This window comes from Vitis vinifera, chromosome 9 (assembly GCF_030704535.1).
Source record: "Vitis vinifera cultivar Pinot Noir 40024 chromosome 9, ASM3070453v1".
NCBI lineage: Eukaryota > Viridiplantae > Streptophyta > Magnoliopsida > Vitales > Vitaceae > Vitis > Vitis vinifera.
Window position 1 is genome coordinate 5,907,903 of NC_081813.1, and position 26,188 is coordinate 5,934,090.

Here is a 26,188-nt window from a genome sequence, read left to right on the forward strand (position 1 = left end):
CATACACAATGTCTTGTCTTTCAAAATCTTCATCTCACATATATAATCCAAAGTTCAACAATTATATTGCTTTTAAAAGTGTTGGCCGAAACAAATAAAGACAATAAGGATGAGATATATGATGAAGAGTGAACATTGGGGGATTGAATCCTATAAAAGGATAAAAGGTGTGATTGGCAGCATAATGAAGAAGATGAAGGTTCCTATTATTGTTGTCAATATAACACAAATGTTAGACTAACAAGTCTTGATTCCTCTATATCATTTTTTATTTTATTTATATCTACTTAATTTGAACTATGCTTTTATGAAATGTGTGCCTTCAAATTTTCTATGTAATTCATTCATCAAGAGATGTATCGACTCCCAAACACAAGGCCCGATACATTTGTTCAATGTTTTTACATTTCTAATATTTCTATGGGTTGTTATGCTTTGTCTTTCTATTAATCCAATTTTATAACTTTTACTTACATGTTTTCCCATTTCACAATTGTATTACAATCTATCTGGTTGTATTGTCTTTGTTACATTTTTGTTTTGTTTTCAGTAATAAGAAATTGAAGGAAAGACAACAAGAAGAGAATTTTGTGGCTTTTGTTCTCAATTATAGTTAACCTAATACATATTGAATACATTATTAAGAGTGGCTTGCCTAATTTCACGTCATATGGAAATTCAATTTAAACTTTTCATATCAAAATTTCAATGTTTTCAAAAGGAAAAAGAGTAATTGACCCTGCCTTATTAAATATGAGATTTTTTTTCCCTTTTTAATAGGCACAAATTATACATTAAAAGGTTCTCAAACATAAGATACAAGTTTTTAATCTTAAACCAAGATTGTTGAATGGAGTTTCCAAATCTCCAATACTCAATTTATTTATTGAAATTGAAAAATTGGTATCTAAAAAAAGTATTCAAAGTCTTTAGAAATGGATGGTAGGAAGAAATATGATGAATACTAACATGTTAAATGAGGTTATATCCATAAAATAAAACAAAATTTTTGTATGCCTCTTACTCAAATTCCAACAAAATGGAAATTATAAGAATATTAATTTTACATTATAAGTATGCTAATGCCTCTTACTCAAATTCCAAAAAAATAGAAATTATAAGTATTAATTTTACATTATAAGTATGCTAATTTTATATTTTAACGTATATAATTATAGATTATATAACTATTGTAAAGTATACAAATTTTTTAATAATAATTTCAACAATTCTTATATATATAAATTTTTTTTTTGGTCATTCTTATAAAATAGGAAATCCCTTGTTTAAACCAAGATATTATATCATATTCCATATTTGGTAATCGGATAGATATGATAAGTTATCTTATCAATTATCTTATCTCATGTTAAACCAAATATATGATGATAGGATAAATGGTGAGATATATTATCCATTTTTTTTTCTTTTTTCTTTTTATCTCTTTTGCATGAGATATGTTAATCGCATGCTAAGATAGATAAATATCTCATGTATCAAATATTTATTTTTCAACAATTTTTATTTTTTTATTTTTTAATATACTCATTTTATAAAATAATCTTTTTTTTTATTATAAATTAAATTTATGATTAAAAAAGAAAAACTTAAAAAATAATAGTAATGTATGATATATAAAAATTATTTTTATATATTAAATAATATAATATAAAAAATTTTATTTGTAAAATTCATATATTTTAATCATGAATATTGTTAAATATAACAAAAAAAAAAAATCCATTTTTTCAAATAGAAAACATTTGAATGCGATATAATTTTTATTTTAAACATTGAAAATAATATTATTTCATATTATTTTTTATTCATTTCAAAAATTAAATATCAATATAAAAACGAGATAAGATACCTTAAAATATCTCATTATAAATCATATCCTATCATATTTTATCCCACCAACCAAACACATCCTAAACCCTAAACCCTAAACCCTAAACCCTAAACCCTAAACTCTAAAACCCTAAACCCCTAAACCCAAAACCCTAAACCCCTAAACCTCTAAACCTAAACCCCAAACCCTAAACTCTAAACGTTAAACTCCAAACCCCAAACCTTAAACCCTAAACCCTAAACCCTAAACCCCAAACCCCAAACCCTAAACCCTAAACCCTAAACCCCAAACCCTAAACCCTAAACCTTAAACCCCAAACCCTAAAACCCTAAAACCCTAAAACCCTAAAACCCTAAATCCTAAATCCCAAACCTTAAATTGTAAACCCCAAACCATAAAACCCTAAACCGTAAACCCTAAATCAAAAAACCCAAAACCTCAAACCCTAATGACTAAACTTCTCTATTGTACCAAAATACTTAGTCTTTTTACATAGCAACTTTAGTCAAGAAAAACTAGAGAAATAGTCACTACGACTTTTGTAGTACTCTAGGTATTTTTCTCAAGGACTGACTTATGGAAATTGTCAATACTAGAAAAAATGAATTGCTTTTGTTTAAATCCTAAAGTGAAAAACAAAATGTGAATAATGTGAAACTAAGTAAAAAAAAAAATTAAATTAATAAAAAAATGAATATTGATTTTAAATTCGATTGATTCAAGTTTGAGGTTTTCCACAATCCAACTTAGGGTATAGAAATTCGAGAAAATAAGGGTCTTTTGAGTAATGTGATCTTAGGGTTTTGGGATCCTTGGCTGCTCGCGATCAAGTTGAGTTTTATAACTCAAAATTGCATCCGAAACCTAATTTGTTTTTTTTTTTAAACAGATTCCTAAAACTATCAAATGAATGAGATTGATTACCAGTTTAAGATTTGACTTTTTAACCATTCCTACTCCTTATAGCTTTGTTTTGAGGTAAATAATGATAGGGAAGACGAGGATAACCAATATCAAGAATTACCAAGAATCACTAGTATTGGGTAATAATCTACCATATCATTCCCTAAACTAACTCACAAGGATAGAATAAAAAAATTGATAAATTGTCACCCAACCAATAATTAATCTCATTGTTATAATAATTTACACATTGTCTCTATAGGTTTCCTAGCCCTTAGGTTTTCATGCTTCAAGCCCCAAGTTGGCTCTTAGCCTCTCATGGGGGTGATGTCACATTCACAATCGATAATAGGGTAAAAATCCATACATTGAATCAAAAGAACCTAAAACAATATATTTAATAAAGAAGAAAAAGAAAACAAACCAAAGTTCTTGTCTTCTTCCACCTTCAATGTCAAACTCTCCGTAAAATGATCCAAGATCCCCAAAATCTAGAACTAAGAAAGTTTATATAATATCATCAATTATCTCACATGTGGCACATTCTCATTGGCCACTTATTACAAAATAATTACCTAAAAATAATTAAAATAATAATAAAATAGTGATTTCTAGTCATGTGGGATCCACTTAGGGCGGATGGAGTGCCCTAGATGCAATTCTTGAGATAGAGGAGACGAAACATCAAAGAAGCAGTGGGTGAATTCGAAATTGGTGTCATTTCAAAGTGGATTTCAAATTAATAAGTTGAATTTCGAAATCATTTCGAAATGACCCTTTAACTTTGTGCAATTGATTTCAAATGACCATAACTTCTTCATTTAAGCTCCGATTTGTACACTATTTGAAGTGTTGGACTTCTAACTTCCCAAAATTCAAAACGATATATAGTATGTATAAAATGGACTCCGAGAAGTGCTCCAAATTTATCCTCAAAGTCAAAGTATATATTACCATTAGATTTTTGAGTTCTAAATTTCCATGCAGCTGAATCTTGCTTCATGCCTCATTTCTTATGTTTTCTTACTATATAATGGATATTTCTCGTCTTTCAAACTCACGATATCCTCGTCTTGCCTTTCCTCATGGTCCATGAGTCTTGACTCACTTATTTCCTCATCTAACAATTTCTTAATCTTTCAAAATTTAAAGTGATTCAACTTGCACCATTTTTTTTTCTTCTAAACCTGAGATAACTCTCCAAAGTACAAATTAAACTCATGGTTAGGGCCTTAGCATCAATATAGGTCAAGTTGGGTAATTATTTTTTAAATGAAAAATGAGGCTTACATAGAATATGAACAAAAATTGAAAAATAAAAAAATAAAAGAAAAAAATAAAAAGAAAAAAATAAAAAATTTCCCTTATTTCTTTAAAATGATTTTTTTTTCTCCTTTCATGCATGCCCAACCCACATGATTGGATAATATTTTTGCTAAAATAATAATTTATTGCATTCTATCATCCAATATAATAACAAACCTATTTAAGCTAATCATACTTGCACCATGACTCTAATTCCTGTCAAACCAAAAATCCTAATTAACATAAGAAACCTAAATAAATAACAATTCCTAATATTTATCAAATTCCTAAAATTCATTTAATTTGAGTTTAAATCATATTATAATTCCATAGTCTCTCTTAAGTCGAGTTGTAAAGTCAATTACACTAAGCATCATCTTCAACTTCTCTTGAACACTTCTGTCTTTAATGGCTTTGTAAAAATATTTACAGCCGATCTTTTGATATATAAAACTCAAGTTCAATCTCTTCATTTTTCACAAGTTCCTAATATAATGAAATATGATGCTTATGTGTTTGCTTCTACCATAAAACATCAAATTTTTTGTCAATGCAATATCAAACTTATTATCACACAAAATCTTTGTAGGACCTTTTTATTTATACTTCAATTCACTAAGTATCATGTGAAACCCAAACTTCTTAACATGTTGCAGAAGTAATTGTTATGTATTTGACTTTTGTAGTTGATAATGCTACAACTTGTTTCTTCTTTGATCCACGAGAAGGCTTCTGTTCCAAGATAAAAAAATAAAATAAAATAAAAAACATACCTAGTAGTACTCTTTCTAGTCTTTACATCACCTCCCTAATCGCTATCTATATAGTCTACTAAACTAAAGTTACTTGAGTAGGAGTAAAAAATTTCATGATCATGAGTACCACTTGCATACCTTAAAATTTGTTTTGTCACTTGAGAGTGTGACTAATATGGTTTTTCCATAAATCGATTGATAATTCACACTTCATAAACAATATTTGGTCTAGAAGTCAAACAACTAGGACTTCTACCATGCCCTTGAAATTGCTGGGTTTTGCTAATTCTCCATGTCTTTCTTTTTCATCTCTAATACAAATTGCTAATGATGATTCCATCTTGAATCACTTTAGAATGTCTATGACATAGTTCTTTTGTGAGATAAAAATACCATTATCTGTTTTTTAAACTTCAATTCCAAGAAAATAGGACATTAATCTTAAATTTGTCATTTCAAATTGTTGTTTTCATTGTCTTCCTGAAATCTTCAAACATCTATTGACAATTTCCTATAAAATTAAATCATCCACATAGAGACATATAATAATTACGTCACTATTAGAATTTGATTTGATATAAAGTGTGTACTCAAAAAAATTCTTTTGAATTCCATGTTGTAATAGATAAGTATCAATTCAGATGTACTAAACACGTGGTAACCGTTTTAACCCATACAATGCCTTTTTGAGTTTGTAAACTTGTTTCTCTTTCTCTTTCTTAATACATTCTAACGGTAGTTGATTACTACTCAAAAAGTGTTATTTGATAGCTTATAATTAATCTTTTTAAACACTTTTGAGTAGTAGTTTTGGCCTTTTAACTCAATTGACATGTTAAGGACCCTTGAAAGCAATTTTAATCACTTTGTGTAAGTTTTGGTGTTTTTGTTAGTAATTTGATCACCAAAGCAATTCAAGATTGAGGAGAATGTTGAGGAATCTTGGGCAAAGCTTGGAAGTCAATTGCCAAGAGTAAATTCGGAATGCAAGGAGAAAAAGTAAAGAGAATCTGCCATGAAGCATATTCTTGATGACAGTCGTAGTAGCCACTTTTGGAGCACTTTATGAAGTCCAATTGATGTATTCTATATACCATTTCAAAGCTCAGGAAGTCAACAATCCAATGCTTCAAACGGTGCACAATTCGGAGTTGAAACGAAGAAGTTGCAGCCATTGCAAGCCAATCACTCCAAGTTGAAGGAAGCATTTTCCAAAGTGTTGCGAAATCACCCTTTTGTTGCGAAGTGATTCCGCAGCCTTTTTGTACAGTAGGGTGTATTTCCTTCTGAAGGTGCCTGATATATGCCGCAAGCTGGAAGCTGAGAACCTCAAGATGGAAGCCAACTTCGCAGCCCTGCGAGAATAGCTTTTTGTTGCGAAGTGATTTCGCAGCCCTTCTTGAGTGCCTGCGAAATCTCGCAGACACCATTTTCTCTTGCGAAATGGTTCCTGGAGCATCCCGATATTTGCTACCGACATTTGGAGATATTTTCTATTAGATTTTTTGTTGTCTAAATCCCAAAATACTCCTTGTAAGCCACCAATTACAAGATTCCTTAGCTTTTAAGTTAGTAAAAAAAAGAAAATATCTATGTAATAATTAGTTTTATATTATGTTCATATATATACCTCTCGGGAGCCTGTTCTCAGAGAGGAGATCCTTTTGTAAAGTTTTGGGTAAGCAAGTAAAGTTCAGTTCTTTGTATTGCCTTACCTTCTCACTTTGTATTTTTATTTTCTTACTAAGTTATGAACTCTCTGAGGAGTTTTCCCCAGAGAATGAGTAACTAAACCTCTAATTCCTTGGAGCTAAAGTTGCCGGGGAAGGTTCCAAGTGCAAGAATGCAAAGCTTTGTGGTTTTAGCCAGTAATGAAGAGGAAGTGAAATCCTTTAATGATTTCTATGTTTTTAGTTAACTTAAAACACCTTAGAGTCACATGGGCCAACACTTGGTAAGGCAAGTGATTTCCAATCATGGAAATGCACTAGTTTACCCCTTGCGAGCCTCTGGGAGGTGACTTTAAGGTAGAATTTTCTGGAATTGCCAACACTTGGTAAGCTTTTGGACTCCAAGGAGACATCCATTAGTTATCTCTTGCGAGCTTTTGACGGGTAATCCAAGGTTAAAGATCACCTTGAATGGTTGAGGCTTAGTGAGAGGCTTAAACCATTGCAAGTTGCATCAGTGAGAGAATTAAAGTGAAATCTAATTGAAGGATGTATTTGTACAACACCGGTTAGAGAATTGATTATATGTTGAATCTCTAACGCGAGAAAATGAACCATCTGACCGGAGCTATGTCTTTTGCATGAGGAACCACCCCAGTGAACCTGACTCTCCAAGGAATGTTTCTCTTCCTAAGTTATTCTTATTACTTATTGTGTTAGTTAGTTTAAGTCTAAATCTTTACCAATCAAAGTTTGTGTTTTATTTCTTAAGCTAACCTTGAAATGAAACAAGGCCAATTCACTTTGAATTGGTATCATTGAAAGCTTGCTAATCCTTCCCAGTGAACGATCCCAGAGCCACTATACTATAGTAGCTTTTTCTTTGCTACCCTAGTATATGATGTTATAGGTTATAAATTTTGTTGATTACTCCCTCATCCAAGGAGCACCAGCTGGACATAAATCAGCTGAGACGCCAATTAGGCATGAATCAGTAGTTCAACAAAAACCTCTTCTTCAAGTACACCATTAAAAAAAACTAACTTCACATCCATTTGGTGAATTTTTCATATTTTTTGAGTTGCAAGTGCAATTATCATATGAATGGTATTCTAGCAATTGGTGTAAAAACTTCAAAATGATCAATACTTTGGCTTCTATTTATAGATTTTTGCAATCTATCTTACCTTTAACCGATAAAATTTATCATCATATTTATATTTTGTCTTATAAATCCATTTAACACTTATAGGCTTCTTTTCAACCGGTGGATTAGTTAGCTCTCATGTGTTCTTCTTCTTCATTGATTGGATTTCTTCATTCATTGCTTGAATCCACTTCTTATCACTTGATACTTCTTCTTATGAAATTAAATCACAATTTGTAAATAAATAAATATAAATATATGACTAAATATAAATCATTTAAATAAACATGAAAGATAATATTATTATAATATAATAGTAATTTATCTATTTATATAATAATTCAAAATAATATATTTGATTTATCTATTTATAAATATTATTTATTAATTAATATCGTAATTTTTTAGTTTACTATTTTAATTAATTTAAGTTATTTATAAATTATTTAAAGCAAATAATTTATTTTCAAATTATTTTTTTAATAATGAATATATATAGAGAATTCCTAATTTTAATTTAAATTATTTCATTAATAAAAAACAATTCACTTATTAATTATCTTTAGAAACATTATCTCTTTTCGTTGAGGGGCTTCATGTATATGAGTTGTTAATTGAATTTTTCAAAATGATACTAATCATTATAAACTATTAGAAATTAATAATTAAAATTTAACTTTTAAATATTAAATTATTAATATTATAGAAATGTAATCTTTAGAATTTTATAATAATAATTAGCAAAAAGTCACATGTGAGCTTAACTATAAGCAATAAATTTATATGTGATCTTTTATATAAAAAGATTTATTATTCTGATTTTTTTTAAAACATTAAATAATATTTTACAAATTTGTTAGGTTATTATAATAAATTTTAAGTTAAAAAATTTATTTAAAATAATGATAGATAGAAAATTTTGAATAACGATAAAAAAGTAAATTTTGTATAATTATAAAAAAAGTAAATTCTTATGAAATTCTAAATAACTGTAAATAAGTAAATTCTTATGCGAGTTTCAATATAATAAATTCAGGAATTTTTTTTTTGAAATATTAAATTATTGATATTTTATAATGAGTATGAAAAAACTAAAAATTTACATGTCTATGACAAAATAAATACATGTTGTATTTAAATAAAAAATTAAATATTAAATTGTGAAAGCAAGACAAGCAACATCAGACATGTGCACCGTAGGTATTCGTATTCTACTAGTAGTGATTTAAAATATAAGAAAATGAGAAAGGGCAAAATGGGAAAAGTGATCCATTAAATGTTGCACATGGAACTGATGGAAGATATAGCGTTAGTCTGTACCGTGCTGTCGCCTACATGGAATTTGAAGGGGGGCGTAGCAGGCTAGCAGCCACATGTACATAAAGCTGTAATCTTTTTGGTTTCTTCCGTTTCAGATTTCAACTGGGCTCTGCTTCTTCTTAAGTTTCATCGCCCACTTGCGCTATTTGCTTCCCCAAAACTTTGACTATTCCAATGGCTTCATGTGGGTTTCTCTTATTCTTGCTTATGATCACAATTTCACTTTGCTTTCTTACTTATTTCTGTGATTGTGTTGCAAACTGAAAATGGGTATTTGTTCTCTTTGCGTTTTACTTGTTTGTTAATGTGTTGCAATGGAATTGTTGTGTTTGTTGTTGCTGTTGGATTGGAATTTTGATTGAAATTGGGAGATTGAGGGGTAAGGGTTTCTGGGTTTTGTTCTTTAATTTTTATTAGAATCTTGGGAGTATGAGACCGACCCAGAACATCAATGCTTAAATAATGGTCATGTCCCTTTAATTTAAGCATTTTAATTTTATGGTTTGGATCTTTGCATGTACACATTGCTTCATGAACTTCATCGATATTGTTTATTCTTGGAGTCTGTTTTGAATGGTTGAAACTACACATCAAGACCCGTTCTCTCTAACTAGTAAGCTTTAAACGCTCTTATGACACAAATGATCCACCCATGTAATAGAATCCATGCATCAGTATGTGAAAAACCCTGAAAATTTTAGATATGGGATGAGCTGAGTGATTCCATATCAATTTATATTCCTAAAAGAATATCACTGAATCAATTGTACAGACAGGAACCAGCTTTAGTATATTTGTTGGTGTCATTGACAGGCAAAAATCAATTTTGAATTGGTTTAGTAAATAAACTATTATTTCTATAACTGCATATATATATCCCCATTCTTTCATATATGGGGGTTGCTAAGGTTCCTTAAGTGGCATTGTAGAGCAACCATGTTGATTGTCAATGAATGAAAGGTGGAAGAGACATTTTTCCAGTTCTGCCAAATGGTTGGTCTAAGCCAGTTCTGCCAACTGAAAATGTTATAAAGCCAAAATATTGATATACGACAAGGTTTTAGGGTATCGGCATATGTTTTTATTACCTTGTATTTGGTAAAGAACTAGCGATGTACGAAAGAATAATCTTGTACCATAGATGAAAATTTGAGCAAGAAATAGACAGAATATCATGGGCGACTTCCTGTATCATTTAAAGTCTTTGAAGAGATCAAAAGATATTAAATGGTGATTGGGAAAAGCCAGTGCCTTGTGGCTTGCACTGCCAGGTAATGGACTAACTTTTAACGTATTAACTATTAAACCTATTTCAAGTTAGTATTGAACAGTGTAATAGTCTTACAAGGAATCCTCTGAGTCTAATAATATGAGTTTGAGAGCATGGCTGCATCGGTAGCTGGAGAAAAGAAATTCTAGAAAATTAAGGATTTGGATGAACTAGGAGAAAGAATTTCATAAGAACCGTGGATAAATTTTATGATGGTCACACCATGAAAGAATCTAGCTTTCTGTTTAGTCCATGTCAAAGTCATCCTGCATTATCATATTGTGTAATGTCAAATTCTTTATTTTTTTTTATCTAATTTTCTTTTCTAATTGTTGAAGGTTAAATACTTACTAGCAATGGTACCAACATCATTAATTGATGCAATGTTTGTCATTACCGCCCATTGGGAGCACAGATGAACAATTAGGGTCAATGCCAATGCAAAGCAAGTGAAAGAATATGCCCTATTTGCATACCTTAATCACTTGTGGTATGGTTCTTTCAGGTGGATTAGGAGCTCCAAGTATTAAAATTTCTAACTTGGACTTGGTTAGAACAAGACTTGGTGTTTTACAATCACGGTTTAGCATAAGGACTTCTACTGCGTGGACACCACTGAATAACTCAGGTTTGGTGATATCGCAACGATCACAGAAGGCAATAATTTTGTGTCGTGGTTCATCGTCAGAAGCTGAATGTAAGTGCTCTTTGTTGATCCATCTGTCTTTTTGTTTTTGGTTTTTTCCCCCTTTTTCTTATGCATTTTTTATTTATTTATTTTTTATAATTTTTTGGTATATATATATATATATATATGTATGTATGTATGTGTATGTATGTATGTATATCTCCTAGCTTTCTCTTGATAATCCATAGTTGGTCTTCCATACACAAACTTTAAATCCTTATGGATCATTTTACCACCGTAAATGAATCAAATATTGAAACATATGCATGTAAGCATGCCACTACATGAGAATTCTTGCCATTGGGTGAAAACGTGTTAACTTGGCCTGACTATTGTTTGTTAACAAGGTCAAAGTGACATTTGGGTATTGTACCTAGGTATAATCTTGGTATTTTGGTCCGCTCTATAATGTATTATAAGAAGGGCAAATGATCCTTAATTGAGTTCACATGTTTCAGCGAACTCTGTTACTCTTCATTTGACCTTTTGCTTCTATATCATGGTAGAAGTCAACATAACATGTTAAATAAATATATGGGTGTTCTAACTCATGATATTGCAATATTTAATTAATATTTAAAGAATCTGGAAAGGATTTAAAAATCATCACAAGATGGTATATTTGGTCTGGATCATTGTCAATGGTTGTGTGCTACCATCTCTTAGTGCTGCACAAACAATTCTAGTGGGTTAATTACTCATACTGAACAAATATCTAACTAGTAGCAATCAAAACAATCACAATTCTAGTTAGTTACTCATGCTGGTCAAAATTCAAAAAGGCAATCCTTCAGGCCTCTCTTTCAACCTTACTAAGGCACAATGAGGTGAAACCCAAGATGCTTTGAATATGGCGAATAACAAAGACCACAAACTACCTGCACACCTGCAATGGGTAAGAATATGGTTATTCCATTTCTTCTTTGGTTTGCAAAGACAATGGCAATTAACAAGAGATCAGTCCCTACTCCTGAGCTGGTTGGTTGTAAGAATTCTCTTCCATACTTCTTCCCAAACCAAGAGCCAACCTCAGAAAGAGTGCAAGAATCCCACATCTTCCTACTTAAAGATGGACAAAGGCTCTCAAGATCATAGATATGCAAATGACTTCACAAAGAACCCCACATCTTTCTTAATGGGCCTTCAGTCGAGCCCATCCTTACTCTCACCATGAACTACAATAGAATGAATATGTAGCAAAAACAACTCCTCCAATTCCAGCTTGAACAGTTTCCTCAATCACCCTCCTCATCCTGTAAATCAACTACCTACGCCTTTTTATAGGCAGTAATATAATAAATTCGGGAAGCAATATTTCAAAGCAGGCCTCCCACACCAATCATCTTACCAAAACTTAGTTCTAAACCCATTGCTCATGAAATAGAACTTTGATTTTGGCTGTTTTCATTTTGATTGCTTTTCAAAAGGTCTGTCCATTTGCCTCCCTTTTCTCCATAGATTCCCAACCTCTCTCTGTCCAAGATGCTGCCAGGATCAGATAAGTATGCTTAATTTTATAAAGCTGCAAGGGTAAGTCAGGTTTAATCGTCAATGATTGATAAAAATTGATAAAATTAATCAAGGTTTTTTTCTAAAGATGTGCTCTTTTAATACTTCACTTCCGGTTGAACTACAAAATCTCCTCCCAAAACCACACCAAGAATAACATTAATAGGCAAAGACATGAGTCTAATATAGCCGATGTTTGTCAGGTTGGTGGATACTTGGATTATCACTATGCATAATCTTATATGTGATGATTGTGCTTGTTGGTTTACTTTCCTTTGTTTTCACTACCTTATAGGAATCTTTGATGAATAATACCTGTCCCAAAACATCAATGGGATTTGAAAAGTCCTATCAAGTCAAGTTTTCTATACTGGCACATTGTTGATTGTTGCTATGACCTCTGTACTTTCAGGATTCTATTTATCATTCTGCTTTATGGAGAAACTATTGGGAAACCTACCATGAGATGACCAAGATTCTGATCTAGTCACCCATTGATAACCATCATTGCTGTCTTTTTCTTGATATGATCTCTTCAAGCTTAGAAAAGAATGGCATGCCCAGTTTAGCATGAGATTCTGAAATTTTACGGATTCCCCTTTTCCCTTTTTCTTTTCTTTTCCCTTCATTTTTGTTCTTCCTTGTTTCATAAATAACACGTCTTTTTCTCCTTTGCTTTGTTCTTTATCTGATAGCTGAATTGAAAAAAGAGTTCATGTAACTGATCCCTTATTGGTTGCAAGTTGCAACTAAGACTTGCTTGAGTTTAGTTGAGTGAATAATATTTCATAGTTCTTTACAGGCATAAAAAAATTGTTATTGTATCTTTTATATTGTTATTGTAAGAAACTCCATAGTGAGCAGTTTTATAAAAGCAGCGTCCAACTGTTAGTATAGTTGTATATCTAGTTGATATCCTCATGCTTTTTTTGATGGACTTGCAGCTGCTGTTAATTTAGAAGATGGTTCTGAAGAAACAAAATCTTCAGGTTTGACAAGCCAACTCACTCCAAATGCATATGAAGTGAGTACATTTCTATTAATTGTGATGTCTACCTTGTTTACAATCTAAATTGCAAATCCAATTTCTTTTGGTGCCACATATAAATCACAACCTTTTGAGAATACCCAAATTTTTAAATGACTACTATAAATTTAAGGTTTCTGCCAGAGTTTGTATCATTGCCAAAACACTCTTCTTTAGAATTTGAAATTATTCCTTGTACCATAGTACAGCTTGTTCTCATTTTCCAATCATGCAAGAGGGGCTACCTGGCTTCTGCTCACCACTAGGATAAATAGACAGAAGTTTCTCAAAAGCAGGCTTCATCCACACATAAATACATTCATATAGAGACTTGTCCTATATTGCTGCACATGTGTCATGTGTCTAGAAGTTTGAAACATATTTTTTTACTTCTATTGTGTTGCAGGTGGAATCTCTTCTCTCAGAAATATGTGATACTACTTCAATAGCGGAGTTTGAATTGAAAGTAAGTAGTTAATCCTCTTTATTTATTAATTTACTTGTTTGTTGTATATTTTAATTTATTTATAGGTCATGGCTCTCTTTTTGTATTGTACATAGAAGTTTGATGCCTTGGTTTCCTGTACTAAAGTCATAAATATGGTCTATAGATTTTAAATATTTTCCATTTCTAATCTGTCTTTTTTTTTACTCATCTCATTAGCTTGGAGGGTTTCGGCTGTATATGATGAGGGACTTAGCTGGGAAAATTGAGCCGACACCTCCCCCAAGTTCCACTCCTGTCACTGTCAGTCTGAATGATGAGGCACCCAAATTAAATGGATCAGCCTCTATGTCATCCTTGCCCATCTCAAAATCAGCACTTTTGTTGGGACAAAGTCAGACACTGCTTGATAGGGCTGCAGATGAAGGGTTGATGATACTTCAGTCTCCAAAGGTGAGATCTAAAGTTAAATTCTTCTATTTCCTGAAAATTTTGGCACTAAAAGTAAATATAATGCAGGTTGGGTTTTTTAGGAGATCTCGGACGATAAAGGGGAAGCGTGCACCTCCATCATGTAAAGAGGTATCCAGTTGCTGATATTTTAGTAAAAGGAAACTACATATCCTCATCTTCCAGGAAAATAGAGATGGTGTTAATTTATATGCCTATTGGTGTTCCAGAAACAAATAGAAAAGGAATCTTCTCTTTTTGTTTTGTTCATCATCATTTTAAATGGATCTTTTTATTTGGCATTTAAATATTTTTTTTAATATATGTAAATTTTTTTGCATTTAAAATGATTCCATCTTCCTTCACCTTTTTAAAATAATATTATTTATGCATTTAAAAAGAGTAATTCGGTTATCCTTTTTGGATATGAATTTGTTTTCTCTTTCTGTTAGTTTTCTTTTTTAATTATTTTTTTTATGAACTCCACTACATAGACAAACTTTTGTTCAAGTGCGTCTGAAGACAAAATGGAAACACATCATTTCTATGTAGTTAGTAAACACCTTGTAACATATGAACAGGACTAAGCAAAATTTGGAAATATAGCAAATCAAGTTCTATGATCAACCTGGTTCTGAAGCTGCAATATTTATTTTAGTTTTTGGTTTCCTTATTGTTTCTTAATTTTTCAAACAGAGCTCCAGCTCAGGTTTCCTAATTTAGATTCTTTTGCTTGGAACGAGTTGTTGCATTCTCTGCCATCAACTTTGTCTCTTATAGATTTGATTCTTATTTTAAATTGATTAGTCTTTGCCATCATTACCTCCAGAAAAGAAAAGAATCAGTGTGGAATGCTTTGGTTTTTATCATGGGCCTATTGACTCGGATCTCTAAATTAGAAGATAGACAAATATTAATGCCATGATTCATGGTTGGGAGATTCTTTACTGGGCAGATTGAGTTTGCACATCTCTCCCTCTTTATGTATTGATCAAGTTCAGGTTGACAGCATGCAGTTTTTATTTTATTTTTCAAAATACCAACCAATTTAACCCTTCCCATCAAGCTATAGTCTGTCCAAATCCAAGTCATGTGCATTACTGTGTGCTTCACAAAGTTCATATAAGCAATGTCATCACACTTTTTGTGCCATGACATGTGTATTACCTTCTTCTGAGTTCTGATAGCATTTGTGCTATTATTCAACAGAAGCAAATAGTGAAGGAGGGCCAAGTGCTTTGCTACATCGAACAGCTTGGTGGTGAAATTCCAATTGAGGTTTGGGTCTTAACTTTCATTTGATTGTATGTGTTTCTGTTTGTGTTCTCAACAATAAAAACGAGGGTTCTTGGTTTCCTCTATTTTCATCCTCCTGCTGTTTTCTTGTTTCTGCTGTAAAAGATAACTACCTTTTGATTGTATGTGTTTCTGTTTGTGTTCTCAACAATAAAAACGAGGGTTCTTGGTTTCCTCTATTTTCATCATCCTGCTGTTTTCTTGTTTCTGCTGTAAAAGATAACTACCTTTTTCTGTAAATTTAAGATTGCAAATGATGATTATTTTATTTTACTTTTTTCACAATTTCATTCCAGTCTGACGTATCTGGGGAGGTCATAAAGATACTTCGAGAGGATGGTGGTATGTTTGTTCATCTTTCAGTTCATTTCCACCCATGTTCTCTAATATTTCACTTCATTTCATCTTATTATTTTTGTATGTTTCACTCAACAGAACCTGTTGGATATGGTGATGCTCTTATTGCAATTCTCCCTTCTTTTCCTGGTATAAAGAAACTCCAGTAGATCCTGTTGGATATAATGATGCTCTTATTGCATATTTCCCTTCCTTTCCTGGAACAGAGAAACTTCAGTAGATGGGTTGGTTTATTTTTCATTTTATAGCTTCATTTCATTTCTGTAAACTGGTTATTTATTTAGGTTTATTAGTGACTTGGATGGCATGACTTATTTGCTTGGAGGGAGTAGGCAATTCATTCATTAAATCCTTGTTTCCTTTTAGTTTTAGCTATTGTTATTTTTCTTTTCCTGATAGCCAAACTGAATTTTGGGGCCAAAGTTGTCCCAATACATGAGAGCTATGCAGAAGAAGGAAAACAAGAAGGCAACTGAAGAAGGAAATAAAGCCAAAAAATCAACAAAAGAGGAGCTGCTTCCTAGAACATTCGTCCCTTCCCAAATAAAATGTCTCCAGTCTCCCGGATACAATATGTTTTGAGCTTCATGATTGGAATTTGAATTTCTTAAGAACTTCTATATGCCACTATATTCAAAGCCTTCAAAAGATTTCATGCAGAACCACACTCCAAACCTCCTTATCCTTTGTTACTGTCACCAATCTACCCACTCTTTGTCAAGATTAACAAAATCGTTTGAAATTATATATTTATAATGTCATATTGACATCACTATTTGACCATAGTTGAACCAACCGTCCAACCAGTGACTTGTGATGAGAGAGAGGGAGAGGAAGAGGGGGAGAGAGAGAGGACTACTAATATTTATTCATCAAGTAATGCATCAAATCTGTAAGGTGTCAGTCTCCCAAGATGGTAAAATCTGAGTTTTAAGTCTTCTGTCTCTGTGTGTGCTGTAAGAGAGAAATAGTGAGTAGCCCCTAGGGATATTACACAGGTGAATGTCAAGGGCTGCAGAAACCAAAAATAGTGGCGTGATAGTCATTCTTGAGGCTCTGTGAGTGTGTGTTTTTCCCCTCTGGGTAGGTTGTGGTTGCAGAATCTCACCCTTAATGATAATAGCATTTTTCAATCCATTGCATCTAGTTTGTTAGCAAGCCACTGCCTCAGGCAGTCTAATGAGCTGATGGTAGTATTGTTTTATGCTTGTTGCCTGGGATCAATAAGCATAGAGTGCCATTATTGATGCCTGCCACTCAGCCCTGCTCTTAGCCTACATAGAGTGCAAAATCCATAGATGCAGTGCCTTCATCTAAAGGAACTCCGAAAGAATGTGATATGACAGTTAATAGGCCACTGCAGCAGTGGACCACAACAGCATCAATAATGTATGATTTAGTTCAACTTGAATTCTGTGTGGAGATATAGGATCAAAATGAACAAAAGTTCAAGGTCAAAAGAGACAAGCGGGTCTGTGATTTTGCAGCATATATAAATACAAATTATAATTGATGGCACTCATAATAAATGCTGGAGGGTTCCATGCTTGAACTAGCTCTTTCTTCAGCTTAGCACAGAATCCTCACTGGGTCAGCACTTCTGGATTTAGAACTGTAGCTAGGAATTCTAGTATTCTTTTTCTTTTTGTTTTCTTCATTTTTCTCTTGTTTGTGCTGAAAAGATGCATATAAGAGGAGAAGAATCTCAACAGAAACATTCAAGTAACATAGAAAGAACAAAGATCCAATCCTTATTGTAGAATAGCAGCCCTTTGGAGTGAGAAAGAGATGCCTGATGCAGTGGCATGTATAATTTTACAGAGGAGATTAATTGATTAAGGGGAAACAAGCTACCAAGGGTAATATATATTATTGGATGAACAAATTTTAGAAAAGGGAACACTTTTGACAACATCCTAAAAGTATATTATTGGATGTAAGTAGAGCTCAATGCTTCCATAGATTCGTTTGTGGTTTACAATTATAGCTTCTATACCTGTTTTTGTTTATTTGGGACCATCTCCTTGATAAAGAAAGAGCAAGAGTAAAAGAAAAGATAGTGATTGAAATCACGATTTCTCTAGTACCTTATGTCAAATCACAAAAAGCAAATAGAGGGAAAGATACCAAAGAAATGTTGAGTTGTATTAGACTACTTGTTGTTTCCTTTCTTTAGAGAAAGGAGAGAACACACAGTTTGGATCAATGTGAAGAAGAGGAGAAGAACTGCACCAATAAATGAAATTATTGCCCAGGGATTGTTGAAATAATCTCGCCTTAAAGTTGCTCTCCATATATGCCAACGAGTCTTATGATATTTATTCACATCACGGCAAAGATTTGAGAATTGAAATTTGTCACTGTTAAACACCACTTCTTTTCCCAGCTTCTTGAAGAGATGGGACACCCCCTCATTGTCACCTAACAAGTTGTTGATGATCCCATATCGACTTAGCAGCGCAACATCCTTTGGAGAGTTTATGAGATATTCCATGAGAATCACATAGTCAGTGATGTAATGAGGAGTGAAGCGATTGCAACACTGCTCAAAGGCTATAAGATTGCCAAGGAGAGAATCAGTAGTGTCTTCAATGGTTAAAGGTGGAATTTCCAGAACCCCATTTATGAATTTTATCTCCATCAAACAACTTACTGTTCCCATCCTGAACTTCACTCCAGCCTCATGCAGTTCTGTCACGCTACGTATGAGCTCAAACTTACTCTTACTAGTTGACTTGGTTGAAGAAGGTGGTACAAACCATAGTCGTAATAGATCTAGCAAATGCTTCACATCAGGCTGAGAGTCTCTGATCAAAACTTCTTGAAGACCTAGAAATTTGAAAAAAACATAGGTGAGCTCAAGGACAGAGGTGGAAGGACCTTCTTGGTCGGTATTCTCAATTAGATTAAACAAAGTCTCAAGAACAAAGAAGGGTAGCTGATTCTCCAGTAATATGAGGTCACGATGAAGATCCGTGAGTACCATAGTTCTATTGAATATAGGGTCGTCTTCATCCCTCAATTGCTTATTCTTGTTTTTGAGGAAGAGCTCTATGATGAAGCAGCCATCAAGAAGCATCATTGTGACAAATTCATCACTGTCAAATTTGATGATCTCTGCGTAACATCCTCTTGTTCTTGCTTCCAACTCCCTCATGGCTTTAACATAGCGTTCTACCATTGTTCCCGGTTTTCGCTGGAGAAGCGCCTTAAGGTATTGCCATTTATGACCTTCCATGTCTCGTAGCCTTTTTTTCCCATGGTGGACAGGGCCAATTGAGAGGATTCGAGGCACAAAGGCTTCTTCATTTACTCGGCGGAGTGTGTCAGGCACTCTATAGATACAACACTGAGATGGTAAGGATGTAAGGGTACTTAGTTTTTCGTTGATGCTAGCTGCTAATAAGCTGTCTGCATTTCCATTGGCCTCTCTTCTTTCACTTTGTTCTGATGCAATGTTTTCATCCTCCATCTACCTGAAATTTGCTTCTGTTTATGAGAAAAATGAATCTAAAATCACTCAAAAAATCGGTTGAGAAAACCTGATGGCTGGTGATTTCTTTCTCATGGCCCTCTCAAACTGCTTTCAGTGGATTTTATATCTTTAGAAATTTGGAAAGATGACCTGGTTGATTATATTCGTATATCCCAATGTTTATGTTGTTAACAATCATAGATCCCAAAGTTTTAGTATCCATCTCTCTTTCTCTATCAACATGTGAACCTGCTCACGCGCTTATTCAGGTGGTTTGCGCACCGACATGCACCTGTAGACATACTGGTCTAGATTAAGGTTGAGTCAGTTTTGATGGGGTATGATTAGAGTGGTTTGTGTTTACTGCAATGAGATGATTGAGGAATGTGGTAATACAAGCAAGATATTTGAGAAGCCCCACAAACTGTGGATTGGTACCTGCCTAGAGACTTAGAGAATAAAAAACTCAAGATAGGATGCTACCAAAATGAGCTCTTGTTGTTTGGCATTGAAACTCCAAAGGAAGTGACTATGCCGCCTTGGAAACAACAGGAGAGGGTGAATGAAACAAAGTAGCTAAGCATTTGCTGTCTATTTCTTGGCAGTTAGAGAATATTCTGAGGATAGAAAATGCTAATCCAGGGAGTGTTTATATTTCTTGTTTGCATCACTATGCCAGAACGGAACAGGCCGATGGAATAGAATAGGCAACTTGTCTTATATTTGATGTTCTGATGTTTGATTGCTAGAATTGGAAGATGACATTCACTTGCATTGGATATCTCTGCTCTGATGTTACAGCCATTTTTTGGGTGGGCCTTAGCCATATATATAGACCAACACATCTTGAGGGGAACAACACAGAATTGCCTGTGATTTGTGTAATGCATGGGACCCTATGATGATTAGCTGTAGATTTCTGGAATGAATTGTTCAGTGAGTTGTAGGGCATATCATAGCTTTGCAAAGAAGAGAAGGCCCCTCCACTGGGAGAGAAGGAGCTGTGGGGACGTCAGGTGTGGAAAAATATGAGAACATGAACTCTTTCCATATCAAAATGGAGCTACAACTTGTTGAGAATTGGAAATGGGGAAGCAACCTAATAATATTTTTTGCTTAGTTGTTATAAAAGTTATGAATTACAATAAAATATATGACTACTGAGGACTTTTGATTGAGATATAATTTATTCATTTTCTATTTGAAAAGTTACTAGCATAGAGAAGGGTTAAATAATAAAAATCGGTTTTTGAAAAGTATCAAGGAAAGAAAAAAAAAATGCTGATATCTTATTTGATTTCATTAGGAAATATGAAAAAAAAATTAATTAAAAATTTATATATTTTAAAATTATTTAATTTTTACATAAAAAATGGAAAATAAGTTAAATGTGTTTGAAGTATTATATAAAAATGTTTTATTGATTTTAAATATATAATTTTTTTTCTTTCACTTTTACTTTTCAACTACTTTTTGTTTAAATTTTTTTTTTTCACATTTTCCTTCAAATTTTACGGAACCTAACCTTTGCAACTGCTTTAAAAATATCATTAACTGTGTCAAGTGAAGTTTTATTGTTTTATTTTTTTAAAGTGTACTTGATAACATAAATTTTAAATAGTTTAATATTCAAAATTATTTTAAAACTATTGAATTTGTTTAGTAAATTTTAAAATTATTTTCATTTTATTTGTATCTTTTTTTTTTTAAGTAAATATTTTTATTGTTAATTTTTTAAAAATATTTTCTTTGAAATAAAAGTTTTTATCTTTCATTGATATAATAAAATTAAAAAAAACAAAACTTTGATTTATGTGAAGTATACCAAATCAAATTCTATTTTATTTGATTTATTAGAAGTATAAATTCTATTTTAATTAATTTTTTTTACATTAAAAATAAAATTCTTTTAAAATAAAACTTAATATAGCAAAATTATAATTTACTATTTTTTTTTTTTTTTTTGATGATTTTAGCTATTTTTAAGGAGTTATATTCAACACCAAAGAAGACATCAACTACTTTTCACTTCTATTAAGCACTTAACAGATTAATCAATCCCCATCTTAATTTGAACTTGTTTGTCTGATAGAGAATTGATTAATATGGTCTTAACAGCAGGTTTTCGTAAAATCATATCCATTTGTTACTATATCAGAGGAGAAATAGAGGAAAATGTTCAAGACACTTCAAATCAAATCCATATGTCTTGCAATTGAAGTGAAGTCTCAAGACAAATTGGGAAGCAATGTGACTAACTTCTCCAATCTATACAAAATGGAGTGATGTTACTTTGAAATTTGGAAGCTAAATGTAACAACCTTCTGTTATCTATACAAAATGGTGTAATGAACTTTGAAGTCTAGCCGTCGACATTTACAAAACTCATATTCAGGCCTTCACTTTACTTGACAGAGCTATGCACAAGGGGCATATCATCAATCCAATCAGCATAGATGCCATTGATCTTCCCCAGCTTTTCCCATTTGAATGCGCACTTCTTCTCCTGAAGTGGCTGGTTATATGTAGCTCCTGGCCCTGTTTTATGGGTCAATGCATCAGCCTTGGCAGAAGGGAGAGTCTTTGGAGCTGCATGTTCCTTCCCACCTTCAGGTTGTACTGCATGCTTCCTCAGTTCTGTGAACCAAAATAAAAGAAACCATCAGGAAACCAAATTTTTTTTCCTCCATTCCAGAATGAGCTGTCATGAAAGAATTTGGCAGGCAGGCCGATTAAGAACAGGGAATCATCAACAAGGCAAATGGATGTGCACACATTATGAAGGCTGCCATTTTCTGCAACAGCACCCTTTCTTTCAACATGCAGTATTTGCATTGCTTATCATGGTTTTGTACATTCAAAAGACGATGTAAAAGTAAAACACAAGATAGTAAGATTCCCATGCAACATTCAAAGTTCAAATATGGCTTGATGCATTAATCCTTTCACTTGGAGGAACAAGTTTCCATTTCCATATTCAATGTTCAAACAACCATGACAAGCACTAATAATTGAAGCAAAATGAGTTACCATTTCTCCATCCAGTTCATGTGAAAATGTTGAAATTCTATTCATACACAAATTTGGGCTCATAAAAAGTACAAAAATGCACATAACCTGATCTTCCATGAATGTAAATCAACTTTCTGAGCTACTACAAAATAAAATTAAGAGTTCCCAAATGATTCAAAGCTGATAAACAATCTTAACAAATAGGTAGAACTTACAGAAATCAAATCTACTAATTTGCCAACAACTTCTGAATAAGGAATAAGCCATATTTATACAATGGTATGTACTCCCTTCAGTAATCTCGAGTCCAGATCAAATCTTATGTTCATGGTCAGATAGTGCTGGGAACTCTTTACCATTCAAGTGCCATACAGGAGTTGAATTTAAAGCTCTAGTTGATACCAAACAACCTAGCAAAAAGGAATCTAGAACTTTGATGGATGCATTGACAGTAACAGCGAAAAGAGTGAAGTGTCAAGATAATGACAGAAAACCCAAAACCTTGTTTTGAAATCAAGGCACAACTGATTAAGTTAGAAGATCCTTCTCAAGTTCTTTACTCAAGGAGCACATGATGAGCCAATGTTTTTTCAAACACTCTACTTATGTGCATCATCAAGGCCTGTGTGCAAAACTAAAGAACTATTCATAAGGGAATTAAGAGTGAACATGTATCAGAAGTTTTTATCTAAATCAATCACATATTGATATCACCAAACAAAATTGTGCAGTAGCACATGCATGTCTGAAAATGAAACTATTGGGCTGAGAATCAGCTTTGGTAAAAGTAAGTTAAGCACTGGAAGAATACCAGCTTGTCCATGAGCAAAGACACATTTCTCCCTGTATGCACAGTTACCAGACATCTCCCACTTGTGACAGAGCCTAGTTCTCCAGAATCCTGGATTTGCATTCACCTGATTAGCATTCAAACTTGAATCCCCAAACCTCTTGAACTCCAATTGACCAGAACCATTCCTGTAACCCCTTGCTGATCCAGTACATCCAATGCTTATGGAAGAACTCTCCCTAAACCTACCTGAACCTTCCCTACACTTCTCGAAACCTTCGTGAAGAAAATTACACCTTTCCCCATATGGGCATTTTTCTCCTCTACTAAAAATCCTGCATAGCTTCATTTTACTGTTTAACCTATGGTCTCGATTCCATATCCCAGCCACATATCCCTCCTTGCAACTAAGCTCCTGCCCATGAGGCAGAGGCCTTCGAATATCTCCAGTGCCATGGGCAAAGTTACATTCATCCCCATTGATACAAGTACCCAATCTGAATTTCATGCAGAGTTGGGTCTTGAAGAAAGTATCAGTCATGACTTTGTTATTTGATCCAGGCATCCTGAGATTGGTCACTGTTTCAGAAATTTTAGGCTTCTTGAATAATGGGGTTTCAATGTGGGGACAATTTTCTGAGCTTCTGTTCATTGGGAATTGAGGCCAACATTCAAGAGCATCACCGCAGGATTCTGCGTATGGGGCGAAAACTGGAGGAGTATTTGTAGGAAAGCTCATGTTAGTTCGATTCAGAGCTTGAAACCGTTCTGTTCTAGGGTTTATCTTTCAGATGAACTTTCTGAATTGGGAGCCGTACCAGTTGAAATCTCAAGAAAACCCAGATGGGGTTTAAGCAGAAAACACGCGAGAGGAGTGAAGATTTAACTTACAATCCACATGAGACAAGATCTGTTTGAGGTGAGAAATATCTTTCAATTATGAAATGACCCAGATGGAGATACTTGAATCGGAAGTGGGTCTCAGTTGAAATATCAAGAAACCCAGATGAGATTTGAGCAGAAAAGACCTGAGATCAATGAACATTGAACTTATAGACCGAATGAGATTACTTCTTTTTGAAGGTAATAGATGCCTTCAGAGGATATCGATTATGAAATGACTCAGATGATCATATCCAAATGCAAATGCGTTCGGTCGAAAAATCAAGAAAGCCCAAATGGGAGAGTTCAACACACTCAAAGGAGGAATTGAAGCAAAACTTGTCAACAAACCACAAACATGAAACACACTGTGCGTGCTAGTATCTCGAATGAGGTTTGCTTTTTGAAGAAAATCCTAATCTCCGCGAAAATTCAGGCTAAACTCGACATGCCAAGTTTGGGTATGTTCATACATTTCTTTACAACTATACACGAAGATTAAGAATCTGAAACCCTAAACCATGATTCCGGTTCCGAACAGCAGACTGTAATCATCATTCAAAAATCCTAAAACCCTAACCCAGAACCCAAAACCCTTGTGGGAAGCTTCAGCAGTGGCACAAATAACCCCAAAACTTTAAATGAAGAAAATGGCATAATTCGCATTTCCTAGGGAACAAGGAAGAAAGCGAAAAAAGAAAAACTAATATTAATTTTTATAATATTAACTCTTTCATTTTTTATTTAATTTAAAAAAAAAATATAAAGTTCATGAAATTAAAAACAACTAAACTAATATAAAAATTAATTTAAAAAATTTAATAATTTATAAAATATAATTTTTAAATAAAAATTAATTTGACAATATTAATTATAAATGCAACTTTCATTAATTTTAATAAATTTAATAAACTAACAACCAAAAATTTTCAATCAATTTTTTAAAGAGATTTTAAACATTAACTTTCAAGTAAAATATTTTAGATAAAATCATATTTAAAAATTTTGAATGATTTAATTTTTTATATTCAAAATGTACTTAGAGTGTTTTTTAAAAAATTAATAATTTTACTGATAGGTTTTAATTATTTTTCAAATAAATAAATAAAAATAAATTCAAAGGAATTTAAGTATATGTATATTATGATAGTTTTAAGTTAGTTTTTTTAATGTAGATTTTTTTATAGTAAAATTTAAACTAATTTAATTTTTTAAATATTGAAATGTAATATGCTTTCAAATAATCCAATTCAAGGAAATAAATTTTTATCTCCACATTAGTATTTATTATTCATTTTTTAAATTTACATTTATTTGTCATGATCACATATTATATTCTTGAAAATTTTCATTAATTTTGTTGTACAAATATTATTTTTATTAAAAAACTAGTTTAAATTCTTTTTTTTTTTTTTTTAACCCCATACTACTATTAAGTATAAGATTTTAAAATTCATATTTCTCGTTCTCCTTCATGAGCTTTTTAATTTCTCGCGGGGATGCAACCAACCACCATGACTTAATCTCGAATAGAAATTAGAATTTTGAGAGTGTTGAGAATGCGTGGAAGAATAATGACAATTTTAATTAAGGTTGCATGCATTTTTCAACGCATTAAAGCTTATTTATATGGAAAAAAACCTTATAATTTGGGGTGCAACCCATGTATAAAAATGGAATGAAATATATTGCAAGAATTGCCCCAAATGCTTGAGTGATCCTAGGGGTATTTTGTTTAAGCACGTCTTAGCGAATTAATTTTTTTTCAACCCAATAGTGCTACACATAAAAGTAAAAATTGATATATATATATATTGTTTCCATTATTCACTCAACCATACTTAACTAAATAACCTTAAATCAAGAGTGATGATCTCAAGTCATCAAAGGTCACTATAAAACCTAGGAAATATGTAGAGTGAACCAACACCTAATTTGTCTTCATATCAATAATGTAGTATTTTTTATGACTTGAGAGGATACCGCTAACCATCACGACTTAATCTCGAACACGAGTTAAGCCCTTAAGAGTGTT

At 32.6% G+C, this 26,188-nt stretch overlaps 3 protein-coding genes across 4 annotated transcripts; 1 reads left to right on the forward strand and 2 right to left on the reverse strand.

Annotated features, from left to right (window-relative positions):
• Positions 1–8,890: 8,890 nt before the first annotated feature.
• On the forward strand, positions 8,891–16,359 carry LOC100242878 (uncharacterized). Of its 2 annotated transcripts, XM_002285342.5 has the most exons (9): positions 8,891–9,136; positions 10,728–10,919; positions 13,364–13,443; positions 13,853–13,912; positions 14,111–14,344; positions 14,411–14,473; positions 15,551–15,619; positions 15,934–15,979; positions 16,073–16,359. In XM_002285342.5, the coding sequence occupies exons 1-9, from the start codon at positions 9,127–9,129 to the stop codon at positions 16,141–16,143; spliced, it is 825 nt and encodes a 274-aa protein (XP_002285378.1). In that variant the 5' UTR covers positions 8,891–9,126; the 3' UTR covers positions 16,144–16,359. The 2 variants fall into 2 exon arrangements, with proteins under 2 accessions (XP_002285378.1, XP_059595517.1); XM_059739534.1 differs by having other exon boundaries at positions 8,929–9,136; positions 15,934–16,359.
• Positions 16,360–18,146: 1,787 nt separating this feature from the next.
• On the reverse strand, positions 18,147–19,466 carry LOC104880256 (UPF0481 protein At3g47200). Its single transcript, XM_010656452.3, has one exon. It carries the CDS (start codon positions 19,464–19,466, stop codon positions 18,147–18,149), a length of 1,320 nt encoding a protein of 439 aa, XP_010654754.1.
• Positions 19,467–21,657: 2,191 nt separating this feature from the next.
• Positions 21,658–24,824, reverse strand: LOC104880257 (zinc finger CCCH domain-containing protein 39). The gene is made up of 2 exons (XM_010656453.3): positions 23,293–24,824; positions 21,658–22,106 (listed from the first exon to the last, which is right to left on the reverse strand). The coding sequence occupies exons 1-2, from the start codon at positions 24,008–24,010 to the stop codon at positions 21,874–21,876; spliced, it is 951 nt and encodes a 316-aa protein (XP_010654755.1). The 5' UTR covers positions 24,011–24,824; the 3' UTR covers positions 21,658–21,873.
• Between the last annotated feature and the right edge of the window lie 1,364 nt (positions 24,825–26,188).

Bases quoted from the DNA above. Each gene is read 5' to 3' on its own strand.
- LOC100242878 (XM_059739534.1), top strand. The intron at 10,920-13,363 runs GTAAGTGCTCTT...ATGGACTTGCAG, and splicing joins TTCATCGTCAGAAGCTGAAT to CTGCTGTTAATTTAGAAGAT. The intron at 13,913-14,110 runs GTAAGTAGTTAA...TCATCTCATTAG, and splicing joins TAGCGGAGTTTGAATTGAAA to CTTGGAGGGTTTCGGCTGTA.
- LOC104880256 (XM_010656452.3), bottom strand. From the start codon at position 19,466: ATGGAGGATGAAAACATTGCATCAGAACAAAGTGAAAGAAGAGAGGCC.
- LOC104880257 (XM_010656453.3), bottom strand. From the start codon at position 24,010: ATGAGCTTTCCTACAAATACTCCTCCAGTTTTCGCCCCATACGCAGAA. The intron at 22,107-23,292 runs GTATTCTTCCAG...TTTGGTTCACAG, and splicing joins CTTTGCTCATGGACAAGCTG to AACTGAGGAAGCATGCAGTA.